This window comes from Oryctolagus cuniculus, chromosome 11 (genome assembly GCF_051225735.1).
Source record: "Oryctolagus cuniculus isolate XC-2025 breed Fujian yellow rabbit chromosome 11, ASM5122573v1, whole genome shotgun sequence".
Lineage (NCBI taxonomy): Eukaryota > Metazoa > Chordata > Mammalia > Lagomorpha > Leporidae > Oryctolagus > Oryctolagus cuniculus.
In genome coordinates, this window is record NC_142877.1 from 120,839,027 (window position 1) to 120,851,915 (window position 12,889).

The window sequence follows — 12,889 nt, forward strand, 5'->3', positions numbered from 1 at the left end:
GAGAGCTTCTTGATCTGCTAAGTGGGTGCAGGGGCCCAAGCACTTGAGCCATCTTCTGCTGCTTTCCCAGGTACATTAGCAAGGAGCTGAATCGGAAGTGGCACAGCTGGGTCTCAAACCAGCGCCCAGGCTGGCGCCGCGGCTCAATAGGCTAATCCTCCACCTGCAGCGCCAGCACGCCGGGTTCTAGTCCCGGTCGGGGTGCCGGATTCTGTCCTGGTTGCCCCTCTTCCAATCCAGCACTCTGCTGTGGCCTGGGAGTGCAGTGGAGGATGGCCCAAGTGCTTGGGCCCTGCACCCGCATAGAAGACCAGGAGAAGCCCCTGGCTCCTGGCTTTGGATCAGTGCAGTGTGCCGGCCACAGCGGCCATTGGAAGGTGAACCAAGTGAAAAGGAAGACCTTTTTCTCTGTCTCTCTCTCGCTGTCCACTCTGCCTATCAAAACAAACAAACAAGGCCGGCGCCGCGGCTCACTAGGCTAATCCTCCGCCTAGCGGCGCCGGCACACCGGGTTCTAGTCCCGGTCGGGGCGCCGGATTCTGTCCTGGTTGCCCCTCTTCCAGGCCAGCTCTCTGCTGTGGCCCGGGAGTGCAGTGGAGGATGGCCCAGGTGCTTGGGCCCTGCACCCCATGGGAGACCAGGAAAAGCACCTGGCTCCTGGCTCCTGCCATCGGATCAGCGCAGTGCGCCGGCCGCAGCGCGCCGGCCGCGGCGGCCATTGGAGAGTGAACCAACGGCAAAGGAAGACCTTTCTCTCTGTCTCTCTCTCACTGTCCACTCTGCCTGTCAAAAAAAAAAAAAATTTAAAAAAAAACAAACAAACAAACAAACAAACAAAAAACCCAGCGCCCATATGGGACGCCAGTGTTGCAGTTGGAGGCTTAACCTGCTATGCCACAACACTGACCCCCATCTCATTTTGAATATACAAATACTCCAAAAGGCAAAGACATCTGAAATCTAAAACTCTCTTGCCGCAAGCGTTTTGGATACAGGACTCGCATGGGGTACGCGTTGGGGGAAACCCGGAGGGGCTCTCCTTGAGGATGGTCAGGAGGATCACTCTGCGTCATGACAGATGAAGGGGTAGAGACTGCCAGCTACTGTTTTGTGCCACAGAGAACTTGCCAGTCTTCTCACATGCTGAATTCCTGTGATTACAAAATTTCAAGTTAATGCCGTAGGCATTGTTGGGAAAGATCTAGATGCTTCTGATTAAGCCTAGGTGATGTGCAAACTATTTATAATGCATTTGATTTGTTAAGATGCACGGTCCCAGTTTCTGAACCGGGTACTTTTGTTTGAAATGTGTTTCTGTAGGCATTTCCTTTCCTTACCTTGTGTGTTAATCATTATGCAGGTGGTAATCATTAATCAATTTCAATGAACTGGTGCTAGGTGAAGGTACAGAGGGCTTTTGAGCTTTTATTTTGTTTATTTATTCTGAAATGTTATTTTACATTCTAGCTCAACAAACTGAGCTACAAGACTTCTAAATCTTAAATATAATACCTAAAAAATGTAAAGAATCCGGCAGGGTAGTGAAGTAGAGCTGGTGGAAAGAGGCAAGTCCATCATGTAACAAGTGTCTGTCACCGCATCAGTGCCACTGCTCTGGTAAGACTTCGATTTGTGCCTTTAACCCACTCTGGGGAGATGCACCGGACTTAAGTTAGTAAAGGAAGTCGAGAGAGATTTCTGGAGGGTGGTATTGATCTGCGGGGGCTTCTTGCCTGATCGTAAGTGAGGGTCAACAAGAAGCAAGAGGGAAGTATGATGTCTGTAATTCTGCAGATGCTTTTGCATCAAATGTTAGGTTCTGAGTATGAAAACTAAAGCCCAAATCCTTTTGCTGTCATTTTTGGGCATCTGATCACACCGCATATGAAACCGTTTTGATGGCTGGGAGGATATCAAACTACTTACTATTTAATAAGTAATTTCAGAAAATTTTGACAAAGGGCCATCTTGGTCCAAGGTGCCCTGTTAATAACATGGGGGTGCAAATATGGGTCAGACACAACAGCTGGCCTCCAGGAGCCAATGCGGGAGCCATTTCCCCATGGTTTTCTTTCATTTCAATCATATGGTAAAATTTCTTTACCTTTCTTCAAAATGCTGTATTTTACAACCTAACACCTCCCAGTTCTCCATCGATTGCTCTTGAGAGTCCAAGTGATCATCTATTCATTCCTTTACCTTGCAGTTGTTACAGTGTCTATGTCTGCCTGTCCTTGTGCCAAGGCCACAGGCAGCAGCTGTGACCTCCATGTCCCTCTGACCAGGAACCCTGCTGTTCACCACCAGGTTTACATATTCTGCCTCCTCCTGCATGCCTTTCCGATCTGGGCGATGACAGTAATTTACTCTGCAAAGTTCTGATCAATTTCTCTACAGAGTCTGTCATCTCTGTTGCAAATGTCCAGTGCAGTTTGGTCATCTTCAGGCACAACGACTACATGTGCCATCTTGCTATCTAGGGGACAGCAGCCAAGGCTGCTGTTACAGAGTGAAAGGGAGAATTCACAGGCCCTTGCCTGGTGCTCTTGGAGTCAATGGTTCCTGAGCACTGGTTGTGCCAAGGGTTAGAACATAGACCCTGAGCACTTGCTGCACAGAGCACAAGGCCTCGGGGAAGACAGGCCCATGTGCAACTCCACCGCCCTGTGTACTCAGGGCTGCCCTGGAATTGGGCCCAAGGTGTGGGAGGAACCCAGAGGAGTTCCCTCCTGAGCCCTTCTGGGCCTCGCAAAGTAAGGACACCTGATGACAACAGCAACTCACCCCAGCTAGGAGATGGCATGCAGCCTGGTGTTGAGGGTCTTGGTTTGTGCTAAGATTCTACACTTTGGGACCAATGTTGGGTACAATGGGCCAAGCCACCAGCATTGTCCAGGCATCCCATATTGGCACGAGTTCAAGTCCCAGCTGTTCTGCTTCCAATCCAGCTTCCTGCTAATATGCCTGGGAAGGCAGCAGATGATGGCCATTTGGGGAGTGAACCAGCGGATGGAAGATTCTCTCTCTCTACCTCCTCTGTTACTCATACCATTCAAATAAATAAAATAGGAAGTCTTTTTTTTTTTTTTTGAAAACTCTTCAACAGCTGCACCTGCTTTTAGGGAACATAGGTCTCAGGAATACAGTCCTGCATCCATTTCTCTTTTCAGTCCTACAGTTTTCACATACTTTACTTCCTAGTTTGCAAAGGGATGTTTTGACAAATGAAGATGACTGAGACCTGAAAATGGGCTTGCAGCTGTTTGAGCTCATGGTACACATGGTGCAGCTCTGACATGCAGATTGAGTGCAGCGGGGAGTAGATTTAGGACCTGAGAATTCTCCTGGAGAGCAGCAGTGAGAGGAATGTAGAACCATGCATCATCGCTGGGACTCTCCTTTGCTCATGTAATGTGTATACATTTTGGAGGTACAGTGTATAGTCTTTCAGCTCATGTATGCAACCTGAACTGATCACATGGCAACCAACCTTGCTGTCTTCTTGGCTGTGGGTGTTGGAGCCGCCAGCTGCTCTCCTGCAGTTCCTCATACAGAAGTTAGCGCATGCCCGGGAGCTGGAGCTGCCCAGTGCTGGGGACACTAGGCCCTCTTACTTCTACCTGACCATGTTGGTACCCATTGTCCAACCATCCTCCAGCCCTTCCTAGTCTCAAGTAATCTCTCCTTTAAGTTCAGGCTACAAATGTCAGGATTTCATTCTTCTTTGTGGCTGAATAGCATCCCATTGTCTGCATGTACCACACTGGCCTTGTCTGTGCATCTGTCAGTGGACGCCTAGGTTGATTCCCTGTTGTGGCTACTTTGAGTAGTGCTGCAAGGGGTGCAGGAGCTGGCGTCTCTTTGATGTGCAGATTTACAGTTCTTTCTTTTCTTTTCCTTTCTCTCCTTTCTTCATTTTAAAGATGATTTATTTATTTACTTATTTATTTGAAAGGCAGAGTTACAGAGAAAGATCTTCCATCTGCTGGTTTACCGCCCCCAACCCAGTGGCTGCAGCAGTCAAAGCTGGGCTGATCCAAAGCCAGGAGCCAGGAGCTTCATCCAGGTCTCCACGTGGGTGGCAGGGGCCCAACCACTTGTGCTTTCCCAGGCACATTAATAGAGCGCTAGATCAGAAGTGGAGCAGCCAGGACACAAGCTTTTTACTCACAATGCCACAGTGCTGGCCCCCACAGTTGTTTCTTGAGTTCAGCCACATTGGAAGCTGCCAAGAAAATGAATCACTGTTTGCACTTGTTCATCCCTCTAGAGCTTTTGGGGAATAGGGCACAGTAGCCGGCTAGCCCGGCCTGGTGGCATTGTGCAGATGTAAGTGCAGTGAGGACTTCCCTTTGGGGTTTCTGCTCCAAAGCCACAGGGCTGGGAGAACCAGTGGAGGGAGGGGCCGCTGAGAATGTTGGGAACTGAGGCATGCTGGCCAGTTGTGCCCGCGTGGCTCTGCTCTCTCTCCAGCAGACTTGTTCAAGAGTAAGACGCTCCTTATCTGCCCTCATTGGAAGCTAGTGGGCCACTGTTAAATCCTCTGGGCAAAGGCAGAGGTCGGCACAGTGTTGCTTCACCTTCCAGAGTGGTTTCATCTGGTGAAATCCTTCACTAATGGAAGGCCAGTGTTCCCTACATTAGTCCCAGGTATTCTTTAAAAGTAGCTGGACGCGGTGCGCCGGCTGCAGCGCGCTGGCCACAGCGGCCATTGGAGGGTGAGCCAACGGCAAAGGAAGACCTTTCTCTCTGTCTCTCTCTCTCATTGTCCACTCTGCATGTCAAAAAAAAAATAATAAAAAATAAAAGTAGCTGGAAAGTAAAATGATAATATTTCAGAACTTTCTAGCCTCTTGAATGTGTTATGCCAAGGAAACCAACATTGTCATATCAGTCTGATGCTTCTGGCTGGAAGAAGGAACATTTGCAGAGATTGTGGTGCACAGGGGTGAGGAAGGAGTGGCTGCAGCCCGGTCCAGCCGCTCCATTCTCTTTTCAGGGAGCCTGATAGTTAACATAGTGAGTTAGTGACTGCAGCTTTTGAACAAAGTTCATGGTGAAGAACACTGTACGTGCTGCTTACCCCAGTATCTTGTTTACAACTGGAGACATCTCCCAGAGATGGCAAGCAGAATGGCGGTGACAGGAGAAACTTGCAAATCTGCTGCTTGGTTGAAATGCTACCAGATTACATAGAGCTCCCAAGCCCCACAAGTGGTGACCGAGTCTCCCTCCAGTCTCCGTGTGCTACTGTCAACTACAATCACTCATTGCCAGCACTCCCAGCCCAAGATATGAATTGCACATCAATATGTGCATGGTACCCATCTCTCATTTCTAGAAGAAGCCACTCCCACAGTTCTTAGAGCTGGGTTCTTAGAGCTGCTATTTACAGCCAGCCAACCTGAAGGGTGAATGTGGTTTTACATAAAGACATCCAATGGCTGAGTGTTTGCTTTGGAAAAGTATACTCCTCCAATAGAGTCTGGCGTTGTCTGGGCATAATATGCCACTGGCTGCCATGTGGAGCCTGCGGCTGGGGGCAGCACACACCTCCTCTGACCCTGTTTGTGATTAGTGAGCTTCACAGTGACCATTTGCACGTGGGAAAACAGTTCCGGAAGCTGCATATCGCCTGTTTGGCCTTGATGACTGGGACTAAGTCCTGATGACTCAGGACTAAGAGTGGGGCCTGAAGAAGTCAGCCACAGGAAGGGCAGTTCAGACAGGTGCACCTGGGCACAGGTGTGGAGGTGAAACTGTGAAGCAGTGACACTCAGTGTTGCCACTGGGATAATGGGGCAAATTCCTAAAGGCTAGGGTCTGGTGCTGAGGAGACTGGGCCTTGTCTAGAGGTCACAGCAAGAGGTTTAAGATGTCTTAGCAAGGACTGGTGGTGTGACGTGCTGGGTTAAGCCACCACTTGGAATGCCTGCATCCTATACTGAGCCCCAGCTACTCTGCTTCCAATACAGCTTCCTGCTAATGAATCTGGGAAACAGAATGGGATGGCCCAAGTACTTGGGCTCCTGAGAACCATGTGAAGACCTGGTCTGGGCCTGTCATGGGCATTTGCGGAATGAACCAGTGGATGGAAGATCTCTCTCCCTCCTTCCACCCTGTCTTCCCACTCTGCCTTTCAGAGTAATTGGTTTTGTAAAAAAAAAAAAAATGCACGAGAGCATGATGCAGAGCAACATGGGAAGAGCTGCCACCATGTCCCCACCCCATATGGAGAATGTTCCATCGTTTTCTGGCTGAATAGTCCAGCATTGCTTGAGACTCACTGACTTTGATGGTCAGAAACTCCACGTACAGTCGTGTTTTGCGAATACCCACGAGTGACCTCCATGTCTATGAGAATGAGAAGGAATGTGACACCCAGCCTGTGGCTGACCACTCAGCCCTCTTCTTCCCAGGCTTTCCAGCCCAGGCCATGCTGACTCCTTGTTGTCCCTGGAATGAACCAGCATGCCCAATCCTGGTGCCTTTGCACTTGATGTTCCTGCTGGAACCCACTCCCCCAGGACATCCTGATTCCCTTGTTCTGCAAGGCTCTGTGGGGCCCCGACTGGTGGCGATTCCTGATCTCCCCATGAACAGTAGCATGCACTCCCCAGCCACTCTTGGCTGTGCTGCTAAGGCCCCACTACACAGCCCATGTTGTCTTTGGTCACTTGTTCCCCATGTGTGTCCCCATTGGAGAGAAGTTCCTTGAGAACAGGGACTTAGGGTTTTTCCCTTCTCACCCCAGCTCTGTGCAGAACCCAGGGTGTCCTCCCCTCCTGGGAGGCCTTGGCGCCTCACACATGTTGTTGTTTCCTCTTCTTAGTTCGCTTATCAAGAGTCAAGCCTGGAAACTGCAGCTCATAATGGTACTATTTACACTGTGAGTTCAGGAGCATCTTCAGTGATAAGTGACGCTTTCATGTAACATGCACGCACACCCATGTACTCACACATACACACCCTCATACATGCACACACAGTGCACACATGCACGATTCCTTGTCTGTCTCATCGACACTCCTCTGTCCTCCTAGTAGGCTGGCGCTGAGAAGCTGGCCAGCCCCCTCTGGTCAGGATGGTGGACACGGGAAGCCCGCTCTGCGTTCTCTCTGCCCTCGATGCCGATGACCTGGAAAGCCCGTTATCTGAAGAGTTCCTCCAGGAAATGGGGAACATCCATGAGATTTCACAATCCATTGGTGAGGACAGCTCTGGAAGCTTCAGTTTTCCGGAATACCAGTGTCTGGGCAGCTGCTCCGGATCAGATGGCTCCGTGATCACAGGTGAGTATCCTGGGAAGCCCTGTTTATGCATAGCCTTCCTTGGAGACACTTGTTCTCTTTAGCCAGGCAAGAGGGCACACATCTTTACAAAGAAATTTGCAAGCATGAGAAAGCATCGCACCTGGAAGCTCCTCAGGGATCTTAGTCTCACATTACATAATGCTCGGAATCCAGTCAGCGTGCTTAGCTGCATTCCATTTATTAGTGTGTTTATGGTTTTCATTACTTAAATCTATTAACTTGCAATTTTTTAAAAAGTCATTTATTTAAAAAGCAGAGTTAGAGATCTTCCATCAGTTGGCTCACTCTCTAAATGGCCTCAACAGCTGGAGCTGGGCCAGGTGGAAGCCAGGAGCCTGCAACTCCATTCTGGTTGTCCATGTGGGTGGAAAGGGCCCAAGCACTTGGACCATCTTCACTGCTTTCTCAGGCACATAAGCAGAGAATTGGATCAGAAATGGAGCAGTCAGGACTTGAACTGGTGCACATATGGGATGCCAGCTTAGGTAGTAGCTTAACACAATGTGCTCCAACGCTGGCCCCCCAGTTTTTTTGGCCCATATATACTTTGTTCTTTTCCCTCCTTTCCTGCTTTCACTTGCAATAACAGAAGATTTAAAAAAAAAAGATCTTCTATCCATTGGTTCACTTCCCAAATGCCTGCAACAGCTGGGACTGGGCAGGGCTGCAGCTAGGAGCCAAGTCTCCCACATGGGTGGCAGGGACTCAAGTACTTGGACCATCATCTGCTGTCCTTCAGGGTGTATTAGCAAGAAACTGGATCAGAGGTGGAGGAGCCAGGACTTGAACCAGCACTCCAACATGGGATGAAATTTTTGGGGTGCCCCCATATATGTATGTGTGGTGAAATGAATTTATCAAGCTAAGTAACATATCCATCAGCCCACATACCTACCATTTTTTTGTGGTGAAAAAAATCCAAAACCTACTTTTAGCACTTTTGAAATGTGCAACATGTTGCTGTTAACTGGTCCCCATGCTGTGCTACAGATCTCAAAAACATGATCCTCTCATGTCCTGAAACTTTGGCCTTTGACCAACTTCTCCCCATCCCCCATCTCTAGTCTCTGTAGCCACCATTCCATTCTCTACTTTTGTGAGTCTCTTTAGATTTCACAGATAAATGTTATATAGTATTTATGTTTCTGTGCCTGTTTTTTCTTTTTTAAAAAATAGCTGAGAGCTGGCAAGAGACATGCAGACAGAGCTCCTGTTCACTAGTTCACTCCCCAAACTCTTGAAATGGTCAAGACTGAGCCAGACTAAGCTGGGATCCAGGTCTCCTGTGTGGACAGCAGGAATCCAGTTACTTGAGCCATCAGCATTGCCTCCCAGGGTCTGCATTAGCAGAAAACTGGCGTCAGGAGCCAGAGCTGGGATGCTGGCACTGCTGGCAGCAAATTTACCTGCTACACCACAGTGCCATCACCTCCCCATTCTCTTTATCCATTTATTTTTTTGGTGGATACTGAGGTAGATTCCATGTCCAGGCTATTGTGAATAACGCTGTGCTGAACATATCTCTTCAGTGTATTGATTTCAGTTCCTCTGAATACAGACCTAGAGGCAGGACTGTTGGATCATGTGCTAATTCTGGTTTAGTCTTTCCAAGAACCTCCATACTCTTCTAAGTTACTTTCCCACCAGCACTGGCACCTCTTTTTGATGTATCTGGTGACCTTTAAAAATCTTCTTTATCACCAGTTTTAAGCAATTTGATTACAGTTGTGCTCTGATGGGAGTTTTTATTTTTCTGGGAGCTATGCATTTACTATTTTCATCAAATTTGGATCAGGTCGAACTACTATTTCTTTGAGAATTTTTCCTGTGCTTCTTCTCCCTTTCCTCCTTTAGGGACCCTAGTTATGATATTCACACTGAGCCACTGAAGCTTCCAAGTTCACTACAAGCTCCAGCTGACGCCTGCCTTTAATGCATTAGATGGGCCATTCTGATTCTCTAGTTATAACCTCATCTGTAACCTACCATTTTAACAGGGAGATACCTGCCTTCCTCAACTGCCACCCATGACTTAATGGTTCATTTCTGGAAGTCACATGGAACAGTGTCAGAATGATTAACCCTACTCCTGTGGGGAGCAGTGTTATCAACTACAGCATGGTGCTTATGTGTAGGCCCTTCTGCCTGTAGCCCTACCATGCCACTCCTTCTCCTCTATCTCTTTCAGTGAGAGTGTTTCCTGCATGTCTAAAAATTATTTATGTATTTATATGAAAAGCAGAGTGACAGAGAAGGAAAGAAAGGGGGAGAGAAAGAAACTGCAACAGCTAGGGGTGGGCCAGCCTGAAGCCAGGAGCCATGAACTCCATCCCAGTCTCCCACATGGGTGGCAGGGGCCCAAGCACTTGGACCATTTTACACTGTCTTCCCAGGTACATTAGCAGGGAGCTGGATCAGAAGCAGGGTAGCCGAGACTTGAACCAGCACTGATATGGGATGCCTGTGTTGCAGGCAGTGGCTTTACCCTGCTGTGCCCCAACCCCGCCTGTTTCCTACATGTGTAGTACAGTCACATTTCGCATTCCATCCTGGGTTCCTGCAAGTTCCTAAATTAGTTGTATATTTGCATACAGCGAGGCTCACTCAACTGTGATGTTCTGTGGGTTTCAGAAATGCATGGTGCTGTGGGTATACCATTACATTTTCAAATGTACACTTTCAGCACGGTGCTCAACCTCGCCAAGCCCAACTTGCCTACCCTTCCCCACTGGCTCATGTGTTCACCACCACTGTGGCTTTGCCTTTTCCACAGTGCCATCAATTTGGCCTCAGAGAGGATGTCACCTTTTCAGGCTGGCTTCTGCTGAGCACTGTTTATTACGATTCACCCATGTCTTCCACAGCTTGATGGCTCGTTTCTGTTTATGCTGAATGATGTTCCCTTGGGTGGGTTACCATGGTTTGTTCATCCATTCACCTGTTAAAGGGCATATCGGTGGCCTATGGTTTGAGGTAATTCTAATAAAGCTGCTGTAAACGTGTATGTGTAGTTTTGTCAGGTCAGTTGGGTAAATAAGCTGGGAGCCTGGCTCCCTTTAGGCTGTTTGACTTTGTGACAAACTGCTCACCTGTCCTGCAAAGTCATCATCCTGTTTCCCATTCCCGCCAGCAACTTGTGAAGGTCCTGGGGCTCCACACCCTTGCCGATGTTTGTCGTAGCAGTGTTGGGTTTTAGCCGTTGATAGGCTGTGATGACGTCTCATTATTATGCTGGTATCTTCTGTGGTGAAGAGTCTACTCAGATCGTTTGCTCATTTTTAAATTCTCGTTTCTTTTCTTATTACTGAGTTTTAAGACTTCTTTGTATATTCTGGATGTGGGCCTTTCCTAAAATGTGTTTTGCAAATATTTTCTCCCCACCTGTGGCCTGCCTTCATTTTCTTAGCAGATTTTAATTTTCATGAATTCCAGTTTATTTTTTCCTTTCATGGATTAAGCTTTTGCTGTCACCCACCAGGGTTTTTGTACTTCATTTTGGTGCCATTTATCAAGTTATCAACTGCACATGACTTGGAAGGAAGAAAGCAAAAAACAAGTTCTGTGCAGGGCATGCTGAGCAGTGTCTGGAGGCAGTGGATGTGTGGGTCCAGGACCAGGTGCAGGTGCAAGTCAGAGACGGAGCTTCAGGGAAGCCAGCATGATGGCAGCCGTGGGACCATGGGGGCTCAACCCAGGGACAGGGGCTGACTCAGGACAGGTGCCCTGCCCATGAGCTTCTGCCACATTCCAGAATCCTCCCATGCTGACACTCCTATCCTCAGGGACCTGGTTTAGACCCTGTGTAGTGACACCTGGATGATTCACACATGTCTCCTCTTTTTTCGTAGACACCCTTTCACCCGCGTCCAGTCCCTCATCAGTCACCTGTCCCGTGGTTCCTGGTGGCGTTGATGAATATCCCAGCGGAGCCCTCAACATTGAATGCAGGATCTGTGGTGACAGGGCCTCAGGCTACCACTACGGGGTCCATGCATGTGAAGGCTGCAAGGTACAGGGAGCCTGGCGGGGATGAAGGGGGCCTGCGTCGTGGCTCCTGGGGTTATTTTTACCCCAACACAAACATGTGCCATTATAGACAGCTGGGAAACTGGCCTCTGGGGCAGACGACTTTCTCTTCAAAGGTCTAGAACCGGATGCTCCACGGTCTGTGTGAGGAGCTCAGCAAAGGGGGTTCTTCAGGAGATGAGCGGCATTAGGAACCATCCTGTTGCTTGAACGCAGGGCTGAGAGCATTTCCCACATAACTGGTGCCTCACCAAGGCCAGCTAGTGCAGTTGTTCTTTTATGTCCAGGGGACTGGACAAAAGGGGTTGAATGTCTTGCTTAAGGTCCCCTGGTACCCAGCAGAGGCCTGGAACCTACAGTGGGCTCCTGCACTGCTGTTCCTGAGCCCCTGGCAGTTCCTTCCCCCATCCCTCCAAGGTGCACATATATCCTCCTCCTGAGGCCAGCTCAGCCAGACCCCTAAGCAGACATGATCCATGCCCAAGTGTGCATGGGCAGGCCTGAGATCCAGCAGCTGCCACCTGGGCACATGGCCTCTTGTGCTTACCAACAGGATGGTGACAGGGGTCATGTCCTGCCAGTCTCCTGAAGCATGGCATCCCCTGGGTGTCATGCACTCTTTCTTGTATTCTGCCTCATGCTCATGACAGAGGGGGCTCTAATCATCTGAATGTTTGCTTCAAGTCAGAAACCCTGCACTGAAGTTTGGTAGTCTTTCCTAGTATTCTGCACTACCTGTGTTCTTCTTAAGATTTATTTATTTATTTATTTGAAAGTCAGCGTGACAGGAAGACACACACAGAGAGAGACCTTATCTACTCCTCAAATAGCTACAATGGCCGAGACTGGGCCAGACTGAAGCCAGGGCCCTGGAACTCCATCCAGGTCTCCCATGTAGTGGCTGGGACCCAAGTACTAGGTCCATCTTCCACTACTTTCCCAGGTGCATTAGCATGCAGCTGGATAGGAAGTGGAGCAGCCAGGACTTAAACAGGCACCCTCATGGGATGCCAGCACAGCTGCTTGACCCACTGCACCACAACGCTGGCCCCTACCTATGCAGGGAGGCCTGGTGCATGGGGAGACCAGGCCTCTGAGCCAGAGCAGCACTGCACCCTAACATCTGGAATGCTTGCTCCTCACCTCCCTCTTACAATCCTGCATGTTCTCGGGCTGTCCCGCCTTACACCTGGATAAGGGTGTCAAGTGAGGATACCAGCCCACCCTCCACTCCCAGCAAACTGCTGTTCCTGTGCACGAGGCCAGGCAAGCCTACCACATCTGAAATGTGGGAGGACTTAAGAGAAAAAATAACCCGGAGCCAAAACAAACTCCTCCTCAAGTTTTCTAACCACATCCTCTTAAAAGAGCTGCTGTAAAATGGCCTTTTCTGCAGGGCTATGATTTTGTGACTTTAGATTTTTATGGAATTTACTAGAAAAAAATGTGGGTTTTTTTGGGTAAAGTTTAAGATGCTTTTATAAAGCCAGAAAATTATTTACAAATAGATGGCTTCCTTGCATGTTAATTTGTGTTTTAAGGAGTTAATA

The 12,889-nt window shown here is 48.8% G+C and overlaps 1 protein-coding gene and 1 long non-coding RNA gene across 13 annotated transcripts in view; one reads left to right on the forward strand and one right to left on the reverse strand.

Annotated features, from left to right (window-relative positions):
• PPARA (peroxisome proliferator activated receptor alpha) overlaps positions 1 to 12,889 on the forward strand; it is a 69,997-nt gene that overhangs the window by 40,352 nt on the left and 16,756 nt on the right. For 6 of the 11 annotated variants that reach the window (XM_070053051.2, XM_070053050.2, XM_051828150.3 and 3 more), the window contains exons 3-4: positions 7,044 to 7,292; positions 11,162 to 11,322. In XM_070053051.2, coding sequence (XP_069909152.1) covers positions 7,085 to 7,292; positions 11,162 to 11,322 — 369 coding nt within the window. In that variant the 5' untranslated portion in view covers positions 7,044 to 7,084. Of the gene's footprint in view, positions 1 to 1,467; positions 1,618 to 7,043; positions 7,293 to 11,161; positions 11,323 to 12,889 lie in introns of all 11 variants that reach the window. The other 5 variants (XM_051828155.3, XM_089307744.1, XM_051828154.3 and 2 more) reach the window with 2 other exon arrangements.
• LOC138844458 (uncharacterized) overlaps positions 1 to 12,889 on the reverse strand; it is a 31,190-nt gene that overhangs the window by 16,705 nt on the left and 1,596 nt on the right. The gene's annotated exons all lie outside the window — the stretch shown is intronic.